Source organism: Stomoxys calcitrans, chromosome 4, assembly GCF_963082655.1.
Source record: "Stomoxys calcitrans chromosome 4, idStoCalc2.1, whole genome shotgun sequence".
Classification (NCBI taxonomy): domain Eukaryota; kingdom Metazoa; phylum Arthropoda; class Insecta; order Diptera; family Muscidae; genus Stomoxys; species Stomoxys calcitrans.
The window spans coordinates 84,565,706-84,588,816 of record NC_081555.1 but is presented as its reverse complement, the minus strand read 5'-3'; the positions used below and the strand labels follow the sequence as shown (position 1 = coordinate 84,588,816).

At 39.6% G+C, this 23,111-nt stretch overlaps 2 protein-coding genes across 4 annotated transcripts in view; one reads left to right on the top strand and one right to left on the bottom strand.

Annotated features, from left to right (window-relative positions):
- Positions 1-23,111, top strand: part of LOC106086370 (myogenesis-regulating glycosidase) — a 106,576-nt gene that overhangs the window by 39,353 nt on the left and 44,112 nt on the right. The window contains exon 1 of one of the 3 annotated variants that reach the window (XM_013251016.2): positions 16,061-16,309. The exons of 1 other annotated variant lie outside the window; for it this stretch is intronic. In XM_013251016.2, coding sequence (XP_013106470.2) covers positions 16,127-16,309 — 183 coding nt within the window. In that variant the 5' untranslated portion in view covers positions 16,061-16,126. Of the gene's footprint in view, positions 1-16,060; positions 16,314-23,111 lie in introns of those variants that run through there. One more of the 3 variants, XM_013251018.2, reaches the window with a different exon arrangement.
- On the bottom strand, positions 9,357-10,442 carry LOC131996707 (uncharacterized). The gene is made up of 2 exons (XM_059366469.1): positions 9,686-10,442; positions 9,357-9,605 (listed from the first exon to the last, which is right to left on the bottom strand). The coding sequence occupies exons 1-2, from the start codon at positions 10,367-10,369 to the stop codon at positions 9,597-9,599; spliced, it is 693 nt and encodes a 230-aa protein (XP_059222452.1). The 5' UTR covers positions 10,370-10,442; the 3' UTR covers positions 9,357-9,596.

Genomic DNA, 23,111 nt, shown 5'->3' with positions numbered 1-23,111 from the left:
CCCTAAACAAATCTCTATAGAATGTGGCAGATAATGGGGGCCAATTTAATGGAAAACGGGAGTTTACAATTGCCACTGTCATTTCCCGCGACACGTTATTGAATCATAAATCAAACAAACGAGGAATTGCTGATTGGGGAACCATTTAACCATGTTTCGTGTAGTACAGGTAAACTACCTAATTAATCCAATGTAGAATGTATAAGTGACCACCGTAGCGCAGAGGTTAGCATGTCCGCCTATGACGTTGAATGTCTGGGTCCGAATCCTAGCGAGACCATCAAAAAAATTTTCGGCGGTGGGATCCTAATGCTGGCACCATTTGTGAGGTACTGTGTCATGTAAAACTTCTCCCCAAAGAGATGTCACACTGCGGCACGCCGTTCGGACTCGGCTATAAAAAGTAGGCCCCTTATCATTGAACTTAAACTTGATCGGACTGCACTCATTGATATGTAAGAAGTTTGCCCCTGTTCCTTAGTGGAATGTTCATGAGCAAAATTTGCAAATTTGCAGAATGTAGAAGACAACATTGCAAATGAAAATTTGCTCATGAACTTCCATTGGGGAACATGGGCAAACTTCTCACATATAAATGAGTGCTGTCCAATTCAAATTTAAGCTCAAGATAAGGGGCCTCCTTTCTTTGGTCGAGTCGGAACGGCGTGCCGCAGTGGGACATCTCTCATCCCTCGCAAATGTTGCCAGCATTAGGAGGCGATAAACACCGCTAAAATTTTTTTTCTGATGTTCTCGCCGGGATTTGAACTCAAGCGTTTAGCATCATAGGCGGACATGCTAACCACTGCGTTATAGTGGCCTCCATAAGCCAAAATTTTTCTACGCTAAACTGGCGTCGCTTATTTTTTTTATATGGCAGTGCTGAGGTATAGTATAAAATTGCCGCCTTCCAAAGTTTTAGTACCCAACTTTCCCGTGTTCATAGGGCCTTACGATTGGAATTATCTTCATTTAACGGAAGGCCAACTTTCACTGGCTCCTGTTTGATCTTACTTACGCCTCAGTAGTTTGGTGAACTGCTATGGAGAAAAAGTGTAACATAAGGACCATACAACAGGTTCAGAGAACATTTTGTCTTGGCATAGGGGGAGCTATGAGGACCACGCCCATTAGGGCACTGGAGATTATTATAGATATCCGACCCATTGACATACAGATTGAGGAGACTATTTTAGATATCCGACCCATTGACATACAGCCGTATAATCGATGTGACTATAGGAAACCTAGAAGGGAGGGAAAAGGTTTTCGATCGGAAACCTGAGATGAACCTTGAGTTCGAGTGCGAGGGACTGCTGCCAGCGGCACACTCTTAGATTGACGAAACCCTTATATAGTCATCTGGAATATCATGTTACACGGATGGATCAAAGCTGGAGGACAGAGTGAGTCTGGGGGTCTACAATGAGAACCCAGGGACTGAGATCTGTTTTAGACTGTCGGACCATAATACGGTCCTGCAGGCGGAGATCCGGGCGACCACGGAATGCGTGAAGTGGTGTGGTGCTAACGCAATAACAACCAGGACGGCAAGGTCACGAACAGTCTTGCAGTGTAAGAAGGAGTTTAACGCCTTCTCTGAGGATGGCAAAATCCGCATAGTTTGGGTGCCGGGCCATGACGGAGTAAGGGGAAATGAAAGGGCAGACGATTTGGTGACGAAGGCCAGAGAACTACCGTAAATAAACGTAGTTAACTCGAAGCCTTTCGGGTCGACGCAGTCCGAGTTAAGGGCGTGGGCGATGAATGCGCATGCAACCCCGTGGAACAGCGAAACGGTCAGCGGACCTCCCCCTTACCCCAAAAGTACTACCCAAAAATAAAAGTGGACCGATCGGGACAATATGGGATTCAAATGAAAGGTATTCAAGAGTAGAGTACGAATTTCAAGTTGGGTCCAAGTACCTGGGATCCACCCCAGCCCCAAAACCACTTAAAATAGGTTTATTTGACGATCATGACAATATGGGACTCGAATAAATGTTATTCGGGAGTTGATTAGGAAAATGGTCAGGAAGGAGGAAAAGGCATTTTAGTTTGTTGATATTGGAAAGGGGCGGACCCTTCCCCATTACACCAAAGGCACCACTTAAAAGTGGACCCATCGGGGTCCACTCAAATGATCAATGATCAAATGAAAGGTCTACGTACCCATCGGGCCGCCCCAACCCCAAAATTCCCCATATCCCCCATAGCCATATTGGACGTTAATTCCAATATGGGGCTCAAATGAAAGGCATTCGGGAGTAGATTACGAATCTGGAATAGAAAATCACATCGAAGTATAGGGGGTCACGCCACCCTTCAAAAACGGCATTATACCCATTATGACTATATGATACTTGGCTCAACCGATTTTCTTAAAATTTTCATAGATTGTGTACGTTTGTCTGGAAGGAAACATAGGCCCCCCCTTACCCCAAAAATGCCACCCATATCCGAAAGTGGTCCGATGGGCATAATAAGGGTATCAAACGAAAGGTATTGGAGACCAGAAAACGAATATGGTATTAACATTTGGGTCTAAGTAACCAATTTTGGAGCCAAGTGTTTTGGGGTACGCCCTTAAGCACCCCCTAAACTGAACTTCATTTCCGTTGGGAATAAAGAACGAATTTGATATCTATTTTCAGTGCAAAGTGCTGGTGGCCGCCCCAGCTCTAAAACACCCTCCAAACGGTTCATATTTCCCGCCCATGGGAATATGGAGCTCAAATTAAAGAGATTTGGAAGTGCAGCACGAATTTGATATCCATATTTGAGTCGAAATGTCTGAGGTGGTAATGAGAACATTACCCTAAGGAAGAACATTACCACCAGGAACCGAGAAGGGGCAAATTCTCACACATCAATGAGTGCTTTCCGATTCAAGTTTAAACTTAATGACCTTTTTTTATGGCCAAGTCCGCACGGCGTCCCGCAGTGCGACACCTCTTTGGGGAAAATTTTTTAAATGACCATCCATGGCATTGTAATGTCGTCAACATTAAGAGAGGATAAACACCGCTTTGTCCGATATTCTCGCCAGAAAGAAGGCTCAGCGGCGCGGGCCCGGTTCGATTTGAACTCAACTTTTTCAATCGTTGGAAATTAACTTTTTATGGGCCAATTTACACAAAATTTTACTTTTAAATTAAATGTTGTTAGAATTTCATTTCAATTTATAATCTATTATAGAGCTGTTATGAAAACGTATACAATTTCAAAGTCCACCATTTAAATATACAAAGCAAAATAATTTAAACATTTAAGCCTTCATTTGAAAAAATAAAACAATTACTTCTGAGTCTTAATAATAATTCTCGCAATTAAAGAGATTCTCATTTCAATGGCATTTCGCCGCCATAAAAATGTGTGAACTTAGACATTTTAATTGGAATCATTTAATTATAATGATTACATTGACAGTGAATTAGGAAAGAGCATGGCAATTTTACAGTGGCTGCCATGTAATATGAGAACGAATATAGGAAAAGGTCGAGTAAAAGGCTAATAACATGAGACATATTTCTACGAGGAGATGTTAATAAAAACCAATTATCGTTGATAATTTCTGTAAAAATCACATTTCAACAATATGTGAGTAAAATTTCCACCATAAATATTCCAGTTTGATAAAATTTCTACCGAACAATATGAGTCATACCAAAACATAAAAAAGTATTATAATTTCAGCATTTAAATAATTTAATTTTTTGCATACCACTGTGCTGTGATGAACATATAGACACCATAGGTATTCTGAAGAACTCGCTATTTGTCAAACGCATGCCATTATCGCACCACGATTTTGGATATTGACGCTCTCTGAATATTTGCCCAGTATTAAAAAAAAACTAAAATCTCACACAAAATATTTTTTGCGAGATCAGCAAAAATCTAAATGGCTGCAAATGTTTAAAATTCCCCTAAGCTTTTGCAAACTTGCATGGAATTTGACAGGCACAACTAAGTCAGTTAAGGTAGGCACGTGAAATATTAGATTGAAGTGCATTAAACACGATTTAAATGCATGACATTAACCGATAGAGTTTATTATCACAACCGATCCAGTCACCCATCATGAAATGTGTAAATGTATGAGTATTTCAGCAGAGCACAGATTGGGTGATTAACTATGGGTTCAATCGCTTTAATCGCAGTACTGTCATTTATTTAATACATGGACATTAGGGTGTACCGATAAAAATAAATATTTGATAATGGTTAAAGCGGTGGGGTTGGTTTATGGGAGACTACTCAACAGTTGTTGCTGAATACTTGTCTGAGGTACTATTGAACACATCTCCAAAGTCTGTTGGATTGTTGGATATTTGAGGTGATTCTTATCTAGGAACCATCGGTGTGTGGAGTTTCTGGATTTAAGCTACACTAAGGTATGGAAAATGGGAGACACAGAGTCTGTATTCTTGCAAGTGTAGTCTAAATATTTTTATACCCTCCACCATAGAATGGAGGTATACTAATTTCGTCATTCTGTTTGTAACCCCTCGAAATATTCGTATCAGACCCCATAAAGTACATATATTCTGGATCATCATGGCATTTAATGTCGATCTAGCCATGTCCGTCCGTCTGTCTGTCGAAAGCACCCTAACTTTCGAAGGAGTAAAGATAGCCGCTTGAAATTTTGCACAAATGTTTCTTATAGGTGTAGGTCGGTTGGTATTGTAAATGGCCCATATCGGTCCATGTTTTGATATAGCTGCCATATAACCGATTTTGGGTCTTGACTTCTTTAGCCGCTAGAGGTCACAATTCTTATCCGATTTGGCTGAAATTTTGCATGAAGTATTTTGTCATGATTTCCAACAATTTGGTTGACATTTTGCATGAGGTGTTTTGTTATGACTCCCATCAACTGTGGCAATTATGGGTGAAATCGGTGCATAACCTGATATATCTGTCATATAAACCGATCTGGGGTCTTGACTTCTTGAGCCTTTCGAGGGAGCAAATCCTATTCGATTTCGCTGAAATTCGTTATGACTTTCAACAACTGTGCAAAATATGGTTCAAATCGGTCCATAACCTGATATAGCTGCCATATAAACCGATCTGGGATGTTGACTTCTTGAGGCTCTATAGGGCTCAATTATTATCTGATTTAGGTGAAATTTTGTACAACGACTTCTTCCATCACCTTCAAAATACGTGTCAAATATGGTCTGAATCGGTCTATAGCCTAATACAGCTCCCCTATTATACGGTCTCCCTATTTTACTTGTTGAGCCCCTAAAGGGCGCTATTCTAATTCGATTTGGCTGAAATTTTGTGCGTTCGGGATGTTTTGGATGACCACTGCTTCTCTGTTAATAGTTATATTAGCCTCGGAGCCTTGGAGAAAATACAACCGATGTGGTCCCTCAGCTAGACAGAAGATGGATTTCGGCACATATTCTACAATACTATCCCTTCTAGACTAGAAAAGGAAATGGAAACTGCGGAGGACATAGACATTATGGTCAAATGGATCATGAAGGCCCTGAATGACTCGCTTGTGTTAGCATATCCTAAAGCCAAGCCTAGTGGCAAACAGCGACTGCCATGGTGGATCCCAGAACTGAATTGAGTAGTTTTTTAACTTATGTTAGAAAAAGTACGTCTTATGCATAGTGTGATTATTTATAGGCCTGATGGCTTCGTATTGCATGAAATGAAATAAATAAATAAATTCGACTCCTTAAAGTCAGCAGGCCCGTATGATGTAGGCTCCTGTAGCAACTGGGATCTTAGGGCAAAGAACCCAGAAGATCGACGTCTCGGCAACAGCATGCATTTAGTTATGGCAAGTCTACTAAAACCAGTCCTTCATGACCTAGTAGCCTACATAGAATGTTCTTGACAATGAGGTTGCTTTCAATTACGTAAAACCTATGTCAATCATTAAGGAGCTGAAGGTTGTAGGTATCAACAACATACTAAAGGATGTATTACAGTAAGATCTGTAGATCTACAAAGTTGGGTTAGTAGAGGGACAACTCAAGGAGGTGTACTGCTGCTTCTACAGCTTGGAATATAGCCATAAACAATACATTATTGTCACTAATGGAAAAAGATGTAAAAATGGTCGCGTATGCTAAGGATGTGGCTATTGCAAATCTAAATGCAAATTTTTGCCCATGAACATTCCACTAAGGAACAGGGGCAAACTTCTCACATATTAATGAGTGCTGTTTAAGCTCAATGATAAGGGGTCTCCATTTTATAGCCGAGTACGCCGGTCCGACTCGTGCCACACCTCTTTGGAGAGAAGTTGTACATGGCATAAACCCTCACAAACGGTGTCAGCATTAGGAGGGGAAACCCACCGCTGTAAAGCTTCTGTCAACAAACTGACTCTTTTTATTATATTTTTCAAACAAACAACATTAAAGGAACAAGCTAGTCTACTTAGTTTCATCAAAAGTTTCTTATAAATACGAGTATAACAAGTTATCATATTACAGTTCGGCCAATCATGATATAAAAATTGTGTATATTATATAAGTGTGACCAATAACATAAATCTATAACCTAGGTGTCAACCATTTCCGAAGTCGCTTTGCTTCAATTATACCCTTATATGGGATCTGTGTCAGTTGACAATTGTCAACATCTCTCACAACGTAGCGATCATTATCTAATACTTTTTCAATAATGTAGGGACCACGATATTTTTCACAAAATTTCTTATTCTTCCCAACTGTATTGTCAATATTCATAATAACAACATAATCACCCTCATCGTAACGTTTTGCCGGTTCATGATGTTTGGAAAAGTATAATTCGTTGTAGTTCTGAGATCGCTGTATAGAATTCAATGCCTTAACCCTCATATCCCTCAAATTTAGTTTCTCCTCATTACCCATTTTCTCATCTAGATATTCCGACAGCTTATCTACCACCACCCCTCGGTGATTCGTTCCAAAGAGTAACTTCGCTGGGGTTTCCTTTGTAGAACTGTGAACACAGTTATTGATAGCATATTCCACCTGGGACAATTTCAATGACCAATCGGAATGATCTATTGGGTCACTCAATTTGCTCAACATGGACTTAATAATACGATTTACACGCTCAACCTGCCCATTTGCTTGTGGAGAGGCAACCGCCACCTTAACATGATTAATATTATTTTTCAAAATGAATTCAGAAAACTCCAATGACGTAAAACATGATCCTCTGTCCGAGATTAGGTCTTGGTCTACTGTAATAACTAAAATACTTTTCGAGAGAACAACAAACCTCCTTAGTGCTCGTCGAATTTACAGGATAAAGTCGAACAAATTTTGTAAAAGAATCAACTACCACTAAAATGTGTTTTCTTTTCAATTTTAATGATGGAAGTGGTCCGAAGTGATCCACGTGTATCGTATCGAATGGCTCCGCCACCTTTGGAATGCTGTACATGTTCTGTTGGTTTATTCTAGCTGGAGCAGCATAAATGATACATTTTATACAATTCTTAATGAAGCTATCTATCTTATTGCGCATGTCTGGGAACCAAAAATTCTCTCGAATCTTATAATAACATTTATCTGTCCCCAGGTGTCCAAGCTTCTCATGTATCATTCTTATCACATTATCTTCCATTTCCTTTGGGACATATAAACAAACGGTTGCACCCACTTTCTTAAATAAGAGACCGTCTATTAGGTCAAAATCACATATCTCTTCCTTTTCCAAACGTTTACATAAGTCCTTAATAACAGGATCTCTAGCTTGGGTCAGTTGAATTTGGACATCGAGTTGATTCGAATCTACAGAGCAAATCATGTTACATCCCACATGAGGGGATATTTCCTTTTCTATACATCTGCTTAACATATCCACATGACCCATAGAAGAACCCTTCCTGTGTTCGATAGAATAGTCATAGTTCTCTAGTTCCAATGCCCAGCGGGATATCCGAGGATTAACTTGTCTCTTGTTCAAGGTCATTGTAAGTGAATTGCAATCTGTGACTATGGTAAAATGTAATCCTTCTAAATACACACGAAACCGGCGCAACGCGTAAATAATTGCGAGTGTTTCCAGTTCGAAGCTTTGATATCTCGATTCTGCATTGGTTGTAGCCTTTGAAAAAAATGCTACGGGGTGGAACTTTTTATCATCCTGACGCTGCATCAATATTGCTCCGAATCCATGAGAACTTGCATCACAATGTAACTCCGTATCGCTTTTAGGGTTATAGATAGCTAATACTGGGGCCCGAAGTAAACGAGACTTTAATTCGCTAAAGGCCTTTACACATTCTTCAGAGAAAACGAATTTTTTCTCTTTACGAAGCAAATCTAACAATGGCCTTACAATATTTGAGAATGACGGAACGAATTTCCTAAAGTAGGAAAACAACCCAAGACAAGTTTGTAATTCCCTATGATTCCTTGGCATTGGTATTTGTTTCACAGCTCGCAAGTGATTTTCTGTCGGCCGTTTACCTTTTGGGCTGATTAAGTATCCTAAATACTCTAAACTCTGATAACCAAATTTACATTTAGTTAACTTGATACGTAATCCGTACTCAAAAGCACGTCCAAGTACAACCGCCAATGTCTGAACATGAGAAACGAAATCAGAGGATGCAATCAATATTTCATCCATATATATAACCACTCTATGGTCCTCTATTAAGTCGCGAAATATACCATTTATAAAGCGTTGAAAGTTTGCTGGAGCATTCTTTAAACCAAATGGCATCTTCAAATACTCGTACTGTCCAAATGGGGTTACAAATGATGTGTATGGAATTGAATCATTATGCATTTCTATGTTGAAAAATCCATCCTTCAAATCCATGAGGCTAAACCATTTTTTGCCTGATATGCTCTCAATACAGTCCTCGATGAGGGGTAAAGGAAAGTTATCCCTAATAGTCTTTTTGTTTAACGCTCGATAATCGACACACATCCGCGTTTCCCCTGTCTTTTTCTTTACCAACACAATTGCTGACGTGTATGGAGAATTGCTGTAACGTATTATTTTCCTTTCTAACAAATCACTAACAATCTTCTGCGTTTCCTCACGATCACGAACCGACAATCTACGGGGAGAGCAGTGTATTGGAATATCATCAGATAATTTAATCTGCATCCTATAATCAGATGACTTTTTATCAATTCCCTTTGGAGTTATATAACGATTATGAATAAGATCTTCTAAAGTCTTCTTCTGGAATGAATTTAACAAAGGATTTAGATCAATATCGTCCGTACGTATCACTTGGGAATTCACAGGACTATCATAAGAATTGCTTATCGTAGATGGTGTAGACACCGAGGTTATATTATTACTGTCATTTATTTTTCTTGTGGATTCAAATACTTCTATATCATTCGTATGTAGTTTCCTTGACTTGAAGTAATTTTACATTAAATGCATGCATAAAGTTCCGTCCAAGAATCATTGGAACATGAATGCTCTCGTTCGGAACAACAAGTAATTCTATTTGTTTAGACGATTTTTTAAATTTTATTAAACAAGAAATATTTCCATATATTTTCAAAGGGGAATTGCCAACTCCAACATACGAAGTTGGTATTAAATTCTTCGAACGTATCACACCAGTCGGTAATAAAGACATCTTAACCAAACTAATTGGGCTACCGGAATCGATCAAGCACGAAATATTCGCAGAATTAGTATATTTGGATCCACAAGAATATTTAAAGGCCACACTTACCATTTGTGTTGTGTCTACAATATCATTACTACAAAATATGGGAGCAGTAACATTCATCCTTTTAGGACAATCCTTGTAAAAATGTCCCATTTGGAAACAATGGAAACAAGATCCCGGTGGACGTCGAGGCTTATTGCAGGTGTTCTTCATATGTCCAAATTGAGAGCAATTGAAACATCGTATGCCTTTAGTATTGTCACGGCCTTCTTTATGAGTACTGACTGTTTTTGACCTGCGTTTCTCGTATCTATCTATTCCATGTATCAATTCTTGTAATGAGTTTGATCCGTATAGAATGGATATGTTGTTGGTTTTATCTTCCATTCCGTCTATTATAATGTCAACCAGTTCTTGCTCGTTGATTTCGCCTTCTGCTGCAATAGTTTGCATTGCTACTATATAGGCAATACACGCCTCTGTTGGCTTCAACTTGCGCAAACGCAATTTTTGATCAACTTCTTCTTGCGTTACCGTTCTCTTGAAAATGTCTAAGAGCGATCTCTTCAACTCCTTATATTCTTTGTAATTTGAATTTTCCATGAACTCTCGCGCAGTTCCAACCAGCAAATATCTTAAGCACATATATTTTTCTTGGTCAGTCATATTTATAGTGTAGCTTTCAAAAGAGTTTATCCATTTTTCAATATTTCGTCCATCATTCCCAGAAAATTTCGGAACCATCATAGAGAGCTCGTCATAATTGATATTTGTAGAAACCTTTTTTCCACCGTTTTCTAAAGATTCAATTTGGTTTCGAAGAGCCGACATTTCTTGCTTCAATCTCAAAACTCTAATTTCACTCTCTAGTTCATCAGCTTCACGGGATAAAACGCTTGAACGAATGAAAGGGTCGGTTACCTGTGATGGAACAGAAGGTCTAGAAAATTGTCCTCGAAGTAAGTTTGCAGGAACGGAAACTGAGGAATAATTGACGGAGGGTACGGAAGAAACAACACAAGAAGATACGGAAGGAGGTACGGAAGTTTGTGTTTGCGGAAGAACATCACAGGACACGCCAATTGCTCTATTGTTAAAAGCGACACCCAATGTATTTGTATTCATTAAATCGGAAATAACTGATGAAGTCCGGGCGGCAGAAACAGAAGCAGCAGTCCCTGAAGTACCAGGAAATTGTCTTTGAACTGTATTTACAGGAACGGAAGCAGAAGAATTATAGACGGAAGGTACGGAAGAAATTACGGAAGGAGGCACTGAAGTCTGTGTTTGCCGAAGATTTGCACAGGATACGCCAATTTCGCTGTTATTAAAAGCGACACTCAATGTATTTCTAGATATTAAATCGGTTGAAGTCCGTGCGGCAGAAAAACAAGCGGCAGTTCCAAGAACCAATTCAGTTTGATTTGTGGACTCACCATTACATTGAAATGACTGAAGCAAATTTTCAGGATCAGCAGTTGCGGAATTAATAACGGGAGTTTCATTCAAAGTATTGGATGACATTGTAGTGACAGTTACAGATGAATTCCCAGCAGAATCAGAAGAAACCACATTTCCAGAAGGCAATTCAGTCTGCTTTGATGGACCACCGTTAACTTGCAAAGAATCATATAATGTTCTCAATTGTGCAATTGACGCTGTTTCTGGAAATTCCACATTTGAAGCTTTCAAAGCTGAAAGAATTCTTTCTCGAGTAGGGCGTGAATCCATATTTAAAAAAAAAAAATTTTTTTTTTTTTTGAGTCTTCTTTTTTTTATTTATTTTTTTTTTTTTTTTTGGGAACCCCACACCTGAATTGTAAAGCTTCTGTCAACAAACTGACTCTTTTTATTATATTTTTCAAACAAACAACATTAAAGGAACAAGCTAGTCTACTTAGTTTCATCAAAAGTTTCTTATAAATACGAGTATAACAAGTTATCATATTACACCGCTAAAAATTTTTTCTGATGGTCTCGCCAGGATTTGAACCCACGCGTTCAGTGTCATAGGCGGACATGCTAACCTCTGCGCTGTGATGGCCTCTGTGGCTATTGTGGTTAGGGGAAGTTTCCCAGCAGTTTTCGAGATATACTTGAGGAAGCTCTACGTGCGACGGTGAAGTTGGCTACCGAAAGTGCTTTAGGCGTTAGTCCGCGTAAAACAAAACCAGTTTTTCAGCAGTAGATACAAGTTACCTACAGTGGCACCAGGAGGAGAGAATGTTCTATATACTGAAAGCGAAAATATCTGGTTGTTTTGCTGGACAGGAAATTGAACTTCAAATTATACATTTTGGGAAAGGCAAGAAAGGCAATACTTGCCCTATACACCTATATAAGAGTCATTGGCAAAAGTGTGCGGTTCAAACTGAGTGTCATGCACTGTTCGTATACTGCAGTTGTCAGACCTCAAAATAATGCTATAAAGTGTTTATTGATGGCGTTATAAAAGTCCAAAGTCCATGCCTTGTTTGTACATCACAGCTGTCCTGAGGACGACACTATTTGATGCACTAAATCTAATGCTACAAATGTCTCCAGATATAGTGGCTAGACAAATTTCTGCGACCACTGCAATGAGGCTAAGGCGGCTTTTTGGTTGACTACGAACACTGTGTTATCCTTGGTACAATGCCCGATTTTTCAGGCAGTGTAGATCACACATTGCATAAGCCGTTTTTTTGAAAGAGAGTACTGAACCACTATTCCTGATAGAAGCGATTGGAAGTACAATATCCCTGGTAATAGAAAATACCTAGATACCTTCTATACGGATAGTTCCAGGTTAAATGATCAGTTGGTCTTTGGGGTGTATTCTGAAGAAATACGACTGGTCATACCGAGAAGTTTACCCGACTACTGTAGTGTGCATCAAGCTGAGATCCTTGCAATTAAAGAAGTGGTGGCATGGCTAAAATATAATGTCATAACGACAACTGGCATATATATCTCCGAAGACAGCCAGGCAGCCATTAAATCCCTGGAGAACGTATTCTGAATTCAAAAACCGCAGATCCTTCAACAAGATGGGTGAACAGTTCAAAATTCACCTGTTCTGGGTGACGGGCCACAGAGATATCCCAGGGAATTGTTATAGCGGACGAGCTTCCAAGACTAGAAACTACCTTAGATTAGGTTGAAAAGAGCGTGCGAATATTAATCCGCCTGATGCCACAATGGAATTCGCCCGTTGTGCACTCTTAAAACTAAAAAAAAGCCAACCTCCAAAAAGAACATTTTTAATTAAGAATTCCGTGCTACTTACAAAATCCTACATTGTTTTCCATACCACTCCCCTAAGTTGGTTCATATCTGGTATTGTGTACCCACCTAAACAGAGGTGTTTTTGCAGCGAAAGCCGGACAATGAATTAGGAAATGCTCCAACGTCTCATCATCATCCCCACATGCCGTCACATGCTGTCACTTGCCGCACCGATTTTGCATAAGTGGGCTCGTATCCCTATGTGTCCCGTTGTGATACCAAAAGGGAAACTGACCTCCTTCCTTTCAGTAATAGCCTCGTCCTCTCACCGTTTCACTGTTCCACGGTGTTACATGCGCGTTCGTCGCCTACGTCATTAAATCGGACTGCGTCGGCCCGATAGGCTTCGGGTTAACCAATATTTTGACGGCAGGTCTCTGGCTTTCACTGCTAAAACGTCTGCCCTTTCATTCCCTCTTACTCCGTTATGGCCAGGCATCCAAACGATGCGGATTGTGCCATCCTCAGAGAAGGCGTTAATCTCCTTCTTGCATTTCATTGCCCTTATGGTCATTTAACTGCCCGTAAAGATGTTCACACTCGACGTCCTCGCGTTAGTATCACACGATCTCACGCATTCCGTGATCGCCCGGATCTCCGCCTGCAGGACCGTATTATGGTCAGGCAGTCTAAAACAGATCTTAGTTGCTGGGTTCTCAATATAGACCCCCAGGCCCACTCTGTCCTCTAGCTTTGATCCATCTGTGTAACATGATCTTCCAGATGGCTATACTAGGGTACCGTCAATTTAAGAGCGTGTAGCTGGCAGCAGTGCCTCGCAATCGATCTCAAGTGTCGTCTCAGGTATCCGATCGGAAACCTTTTTCCTTCCTTCCAGGTTTCCTATCGTCATCTCGATTATACCGCGATGGTATGAGCTGCATCCATCTTCAATCCATTCACCCATAGCCCTATGTCTCATAGCCGCAGTGGCTGCCTCACACTTAATCTGTATGTCAATGGGTCGGATATCTAGAATAGTCTCCAGTGCCCTAGTGGACGTGGTCCTCATCGCTCAGCCTATGCCAAGACAACATGTCCTCTGAACCTGTTGCATGGTCCTTATGTTGGACTTTTTCGCCATAACAGTCCACCAAACTACTGAGGCGTAAGTAAGTATTGGTATAATCACGCTCCTGTAGAGCCATTGGGCTATCCTCGGATTCAGACCCCATTTTGAGCCTACGGCCCTTCTACATAGTGCCCAACATCTTTGATCCTTCTCAGTACGCTCCTGAATGTGACACTTTCAATTTAGTTTCCTGTCCAAGATCACACCTAAGTATTTGCCCTTGTCAGATATCGAAATCGTCTTATTGAGGAAACGTGGTGTGTTAAATTCGACCACTTTCGTCTTCCTCGTGAACAGGCATATTTCTGTCTTCTCTGGGTTAATATTGAGGCCTCTGGCTCTAGCCCAGTCATATGCCATATGCAAGACCCTTTCGGAGGCCACCGTAGCGCAGAGGTTAGCATGTCCGCCTATGAAGCTGAACGCCTGGGTTCAAATCCTGGCGAGAACATCAGAAAAAATTTTCAGCGGTGGTTTTTTTCCCCTCCTAATGCTGGCAACATTTGTGAGGTACTATGCCATGTAAAACTTCTCTCCAAAGAGGTGTCGCACTGCGGCTCGCCGTTCGGACTCGGATTTAAAAAGGTGGCCCCTTATCATTGAGCTTAAACTTGAATCGGACTGCACTCATTGATATGTGAGAAGTTTGCCCCTGTTCCTTAGTGGAATGTTCATGGGCAAAATTTGCATTATTTGCAAGACCCTTTCGGCCCTTCTGCATAGCTCGTTCGGATCCTAGAAGTATTATTACATCGTCTGTGTAGCAGACGGGTTCAAATCCCTCCTCAGTCAGCATCCGTAATAGGTCATTTATGGTGGTCACCCATTGCACTGGCGATGAAATGCCCCCCTGTTGCATGCCCTGTGCCACTGTCTCCCTTATATTAATGCCTTGGAACACACAATTTATCCACCTGCTCCTTAGCATACGGTTTATCCAGTCTCTAAGGACCGGGTCCACCCGGTACTGGTCTAAGGATTGGATCAGTGTGTCGGTCCGCACGATGCATACCGCCAGTGTGTACGTTTTGGTATCGAGGGATTCTTCTATTTTATGCACAACCTCGTGCAGAGCATTCTCCAAAGACCTTCCCTTGACATAGGCAAGCTGTTTGTATTTGACCATTTCGCTAGATGTCCTACTCTTTATCATGGTGTCCACAATACGTTCCATGGGTTTGAGTAGAAAGGACATAAGGCTTATAGTTCTGTAGGCCTTTGGTGTCGCATAACTTGGCTTGCCAGGCTTGGGTATAAATACCACCCTTGCCTCCTGCCAGGCTTTTGGAGTATATGCAAGTCCTAGGCACGCTGTTAAAATTTTGGCCAGATAGTCTGCCTCTTTCTGTAGTAACTCCGAAAATAATCCCTATTTCGATAAAGTATTAAGTATTTAAAATATTTTATATTTTTATTTAAACCCATTTCAAGTTTATAAACTAACAAAAGGAAATAATTAAATTTTTTCGGTTCAACCTAATCTTTTCACCACGGAACTGGATGAAAAATCAAACACACTTTTTTTTTGTTGTACTGAGCAAAATTATAAAACAATAACAAACAGAGGTGGAAATGGCGAGCGAGATGAAAAACATCTAATTATAATAAAGCAAACAAAAACTAATAAATAATTAGCAAAGGCTAGACAAATTAAAAGCAAATGAAAATAAAAACAAGATCACGGTAAACAAAGTCAAATACCATAAAGGTGCGGGGGTGGAGGGAGAGAGAGAGCCCAAAACAAAGTAATGACAATTGACAATCGTGTGACACTTTGTTTTTTTAACACAATGGGCCACAGTGCAATGATTAAATAATTAAAACAACATTGTTATTATACAGCGCTATATCAATGATCCATTGAACTCTCCCTCTCTCTCGCTCTCTCTTGCTCTTCGACTTTATCATTGTATTGCTCTCTGACACTCTGGGGCTCACTTACACACATTTGTGTGGCGGCATGGGACAAACAAAGCAAAGAGTTAGTTCATCGGCAGCCATTCAGAAGTTAATACGGGCCAAGAGCGAAATAAGAAGTAAAACAAAATTGGAAACAAAACATTGCAAAATGTAATATAAACATCAATGTTTTAAAGTGGCAATTTCGTATTATATATTTCAAAAAGAAAAAAGAAATAATAATAAAAATAATTGTGGTGTAAAAAATGGCATCTTTAGCTAAGATTTTTGAAAACAGTGATGGGTGTGTCGGTGATGACAAAAATTATACAAATCATTCTTATGAGGTGCAAACGCCCAAGCGTTCTATAATTTTACAATCTGTGATCTCCAATGATAGTTCAAATTACGATAGCAGCTGTGAAAGTGTTAATAATATTCTCGACAAGGCAGGTACTACTCTTGCAAATATTATTATTATTATTTTTTTATTTTAAAAATGCTGAAGAAATGTTGGTAATAATGGGCTTCAAAAATACTATGAATCAGTTTGTTTACAAATTGTGCGGCAAAATAAGTCTGAAGTGGTGTAACCACCAAAAGTATCTTTTGCTTTATGGCTTTAAGTATAATAATAAAATTTGAAAAATTATAGATTCTAAAAATAAGTGCTGCAGACAAAAAGTGAGAAATAATCAACAACAAGTGGGTCTGGGCAGGGCCATCTGTAGAATAGGCTACTACGAATGCGTTGTCTACATTTCCATTCACAAAGAAGATGGTATATTGTTTCTTAAACTTAATCAAATAATATGTTTATGTTCGGAAAAATGCTTTTACAACATCTATGTATGTAATCCCAACAATATAGGCTAGAATATTGTCTGCTCCATAAAATTAAATGAGTTGAAAATGGAAAAAAATAATATTAACCTACGTATATGAATCTCATACCACAACAACCTGTTATAGGCGATGATCGAATGAGACTAAACATATGTTTCACTTCAAACAGATAATAAGTAACATTAAATGAGTGGATATACTGAACATATATCTTTAATATTAATAAACCAGTAAGAAAGGGCAAAAGTCGGGCGGTGCCGACTGTATAATGCCCTACACCTACCCTCTAAGTACAATGTGCGAGCTATATCCATTTCTGCACCATTTTTGATGGACGGCGTGTAAAAATATGTTCAAACTGTAATAACCACGGTTGACAAATGACAACATTATTGCAAATTACCCAAAATCTGACAAACATATATATGGGAGCTATAACTAATACTGAATCGATTTCCATGAAATTATCCAGTAATGTCGAGAGTCATTAGAAAATCTTTCCTGCAAAATTTCGAGAGAGATCGGGTAACAAATGACCATTTTATTGCATTATTACTGCAAATCGGACGAACATATATATGGGAGCTATATTCAAATTTGAACTGATTTTTATGAAATTCACGTGTAATGTCGGGAGTCATAAGAAAATCGTTCCTGTCAAATTTCGAGAAAATCGGTTTACAAATGACCATATTATTGCAGAATTACTGCAAATCGGACGAACATATATATGGGAGATATATCCAAATCTGAACCGATTTCTTCCAATTTCAATAAGCTTTGTCTCTAGGCTGAAAAACATGCCCATACCAAATTTGGAGAAAATCGGTTAACAAATGACCATTTTTTTGCAGTATTACTGCAAATCGGGCGAACATATTTGTGGGAGCTATATCCAAATCTGAACCGATTTTTTCCTATTTCAATAGGCTTCGTATCTAGACCGAAAGACACGCCCATATTTGAAGACGATCGGATGAAAATTGCTACCTGTAGTTTATACACAAATTAACATGGACAGACGGACAGACAAACAGACAGACGGACATAGCTAAATCGAATCATAAAGTGATTCTGAGTCGATCGGTATACTTATCAATGGGTCTATCTCTCTTCCTTTTGGGTGTTACAAACTTATTCACTAAGTTATAATACCCTGTACCACAGTAGTGGTGTAGGGTATAAAAATTATGATTTAGCAAAGATTAAAGGATTATAAAGTGCACGTAATTATAAGTCTAACTAAAGGATTTGAATATTAAAAAAACTTAAAAGTAACCGAGAGTTTTCCTCAAATATGCTGGAGAGAGAGCTTTCTTTGAAACTATTCAGCATTGTTCATTAGTTGGGTCCGGGCAGGTGGTTTTCCAACTTGATGGAATATAAACAAATGCTATTCAAATTTAGGTCAATGATAAATGTTTTTATACCCTCCACCATTGGATGGGGGTATACTAATTTCGTCATTCTGTTTGTAACTACTCGAAATATTCGTCTGAGACCCCATAACGTATATATATGCTTGATCGTCGTGATATTTTATGTCGATCTAGCCATGTCCGTCCGTCCGTCTGTCTGTCTGTCGAAAGCACGCTAACTTTCGATGGAGTAAATCTAGCAGCTTGAAATTTTGCACAAATACTTCTTATTAGTGTAAGTCGGTAAGGATTGTAAATGGGCTATATCGTCCCATAACCTGATATAGCTGCCATATAAACCGATCTTAGGTCTTGACTTCTTGAGCCTCGAGAGGGCGCAATTCTTATCCGATTGAAATAAAATTTTACAAACGCTGTTTAGGTATCACTTCCAACAACTTTGCTAAATTAGGTTCAAATCGGTCAATAACCTGATAAAGCTGCCATATAATCCGACCTTGGGTCTTGACTTCTTGAGCCTCTAGAGGGCGCAATTCATATCCGATTGGAATGAAATCTCGGACCACGTGTTTTGTTATGACATCCAACAACTGCGCCAAGTATAGTTCAAATCGGTTCATAACCTGATATAGCTGCCATATAAACCGATCTTGGGTCTTGACTTCTTGAGCCTCTAGAGGGCGCAATTCATATCCGATTGGAATGAAATTTTGTACGACGGTTCCTCTCATGACCATCAACATATGTGTTTATTATGGTCTGAATCGGTCTATAGCCTGATACAGCTCCCATATAAATCGGTCTCTCTATTTTACTTCTTGTTTTGCCTAAGAAGAGATGCCGGGAAAAGAACTCGACAAATGCGATCCATGGTTGAGGGTACATAAGATTCGACCGGGCCAAACTTTGCACACTTTTACTTGTTTTCTTTTTGTTTTGTTTGACAAAGCAGACATATTCATGTCTATATAGTACGTCTAGGAGTATGAGAGAAATCAAGATATCCAATAATAGCACATTGAAATTAACTTCAGAAATATTATCTTAACAAGCTTTCAGAGTGTTGAGAATTGTTGCATTTTTTACACCGTGCCAAGTTTACGGTGGAGAATGTAGCACTTTAAATCAGCGGCTATCATTTAATTCGGACCATAATCGAATTGAATATTGGAGACCATAGTAGAAGTCATTGTGTAAAAGTTCAGAATATTCGAACAAAAATTGCGTCTTTTAGGGGCTCAAGAAATAAAATGGGGAGAACGGTTTATTTGGGAGCTGTATCAGGCTATAGACCGATTCAGACCACATTAGAAACGTATGTTGAAGGTCCTGGGAGAAGCCGTTGCACAAAATCTCAGCCAAGTGGATAATAAGGCGCAATTATTGCCCAAAAAGTAATTGCGGATTTTTCTTATAGTCGGCGTTCTTTTCTTCTGTCAGTTATCAGCTGCTACTTTTAGCTTGCTTTAGAAAAAAAGTGCGCGAAATTTTATTTAAATTTGTTTGTTTGGCGTCAATTTTAATATGGAGCCCACAAAGGAACATTTTCGTCATATTTTACTTTATTATTTCCGTAAAGGAAAAAACGCGGAGCAGGTTGCTAAAAAGTTACGAGATGTGTATGGTGATAAAGCCTTAAAAGGAAGACAGTGTCAAAATTGGTTTCGCAAATTCCGTTCTGGAGATTTTTCACTTAAAGATGAGCCACGTTCAGGTCGGCCAAATGAAGTTGATGATGACCAAATCAAAGCATTAATCGAATTGGATCGTCATGTAACTGAGCGTGAGATAGGAGAGAAGTTAAATATACCAAAATCGACCGTTCATTATCACATGAAAAGTCTTGGACTGGTGAAAAAGCTTGATATTTGGGTACCACATGTATTGAAAGAAATTCATTTAACAAACCAAATCAACGCTTGTGATATGCGACCTTAAATGCAATGAATTCGATCCGTTTTTAAAACGAATCAGAACTGGAGATGAAAAATGGATTGTTTAGAACAACGTTAGTCGAAAACGATCATGGTCCAAGCATGGTGAACCAGCTCAAACCACTTCAAAGGCTGATATCCACCAAAAGAAGGTTATGCTGTCTGTTTGGTGGCATTGGAAGGGTGTGGTATATTTTGAGCTGCTTCCAAGGAACCAAACGATTAATTCGAATTTTTACTGTCAACAATTGGACAAATTGAATACAGCCATCAAGGAGAAGCGACCAGAATTGGTCAATCGTAAAGGTGTCATATTCCACCAGGACAACGCTAGACCGCACACATCTTTGGTCACTCGCCAAAAACTGAGTGAGCTTGGCTGGGAACTTTTGATGCATCCACCATATAGCCCTGACCTTGCACCCTCAGACTACCATTTATTTCGATCTTTGCAGAACTCCTTAAATGGTAAAACTTTCGGCAATGATGAGGCTATAAAATCGCACTTGGTTCAGATTTTTGCAGATAAATGCCAGAAGTTCTATGGGCGTGGAATACTAAATTTGCCAGGAAGATGGCAAAAGGTTATCGAACAAAATGGCAATTATATATTTGATTAAAGTTCATTCTAGGTTTTATTAAAAATGCATTTACTTTCTTTTAAAAAATCCGCAATTACTTTTTGGGCAACCCAATATATACAATATCCCAGATCGGTTCATATGGCAGCTATATAAGGTTATGGACCGATTTAGACCATATTTAACACAGTAGTTGGAAGGGATATTAAAACATGTCAGCTAAATCGGATAAGATTTGTGCCCTCTAGAGGCTCAAGAAGCCAAGATTCTATTTTGGTTTATATGGCAGCTATATCAAGCTATGAAACGATTTGAACCATATTTAGTATAGTTGTTAGAAGTAATAACGAAACACATCATGCAAAATTTCAGCCAAATCGGATAGGAATTGCGCCTTCTAGAGGCTTAAGAACTCAAGACCCCAGATCTGTTTATATGACAGCTATATCAGGTTGTGAACCGATGTGCGAACCATACTTAGCACAGTTGTTGAAAATCATAACAAATCACCTCATGGCAAATTGGATAAGAATTGTGCCCTCTAGTGGCTCACGATCCAAGATCGTTTTATATGGCAGCTATATCAAAACATGGACTAATATGGCCCATTTACAATCCCAAGCGACCAACACTAATAAGAAGTATGTGTACAAAATTCAAGCGCCTAGCCTTACTCCTTCGAAAGTAAGCGTGCTTTCGGCAGACAGACGGACGAACATGGCTAGATCGACATAAAATGTCATGACGATCAAGTATATATATACATACTTTATGGGGTCTTAGACTAATATTTTGACGAGTTACAAACAGAATGACGAAATTAGTATACCCCCATCCTATAGTGGAGGGTATAAAAATGGAAAAAGTGAACGAGTTTTATTTCGCTAACGACATATAAAATGCATTGCTAGAATGTTCTTCATCCGAAATGACTACTTATGAACATGTTCGATTGAAAACGCAAAAAGTGTAACACCATGAGAGGTTGGGGCGATATTTGCAAAATGTTGTCCCGTACGAGTGCAACATTACATGTTAGCTGACACAATTTTATAGGTTTGCTGACACATACAGGTTAGCTGACACAATGTATTACCAACTCAAACGACCCTTTATTTGGCAACCCGTTGTACGCACCGGATTAACCTGATGGAATCATCATCGGCAATGACTGCCGCCTCAGTGTACGTGTTCGTCCTTTTTTCGTCATGGGAGAGGCATATCCCGGAGTGCCTTCTCCGCACGCTTCTGGTCGGTCCCGGGATTGGAAAGAATCCTGGATCCTGGTTCTGTTCGATTTGCCAGAACCGCCTACATCATCCATCGGTGTCTGTATGTATGGTGTAACCGGTGCATGGAGTGGGTATATTTCCGACGAACATTGACGGCAGTGAGTCACAAGCGTCGTCGTCGTCGCCATCAGCATCCTCATCATCGGACTATTTGACCCCACCGACCTCTCCCATGCGACAATATACGCAACAGCAGCATCTCAGCCCCAATATTGCCAGGCCAGTGCCGGGAAGTGTACAATTTTTGCGATTGAATTGCAACGATCCCATCCGAATCGGTACTTGTCTTCCATCTCTCAAAACATGATATGTTTAGTTTCGCGCGTTTTGAGAAGGTCTCAGCCATGTGACCATGTTAATCCTTTTATGTTGGAATCTGGTGCTGCTAATCACCATTTACTTTGCTGCGGCGAAGTCAATTAGCCTCAATCCTCTATTGGAAGTTTCTTCCAATAGGCTTAATTTTCCGACTGTTTGGCCAAAGATATTTTCCTTCCCTATTTTGGCATTAAAATCTCCCAGAACGATTTTAATGTCATGGCCGGGACAGCGGCCTTATTCTCTTTGTAGTGGAAAATATCCTTGGGGCATGGGCGCTAATAAGGCTGATGTTGAAGAATTTGGCGGTTATGCGGATTGTGGCTAGCCTCTCATCCACCTGAGTTAACCTACAGACAAGGTTTTTAGTCTCCGACTAAACATAAATCCATAACCAAATTCATGCCTTGTTTCATGGCAGCGATAATATAGGGCGTAACCTCTCGATGTTGTTGTGACGCCTTTCCCAAGTCATCGCAATTACTGTATGGCGGTAATGTCTGCCCAATACTTCTCCAATACATACGCCAATGCTTATATTGCACCCTCTCTATAAAGAGTTCGGACATTCCAGGTACAAACACGCAATTCATAGTCGTTAAAACAATTGCCGGTGTCGTTAACATTGGGGGGATCCATTTTCAAAGTTCTTTGTTTTTATACCCTCCATCATAGGATGGGGTATACTATTTTCGTTATTCAGTTTGCAACACCTCGAAATATTCATCTACGACTCCATAAAGTATATATATTGTTGTTCGTCATGACATTTTAAGTCGATCTATCCATGTCCGCCCATATGTACGTCCGTCTGTCTGTCGAAAGCACACTAACTTATGAAGAAGTAAAGCTAGCCGCTTGAAATTTTTCACAAATAGTTCTTATTAGTGTAGGTCGGTTA

What these genes read in the sequence shown, in the direction of transcription:
- LOC131996707 (XM_059366469.1), bottom strand. Translation starts at nt 10,369, where the DNA reads ATGATGGTTCCGAAATTTTCTGGGAATGATGGACGAAATATTGAAAAA.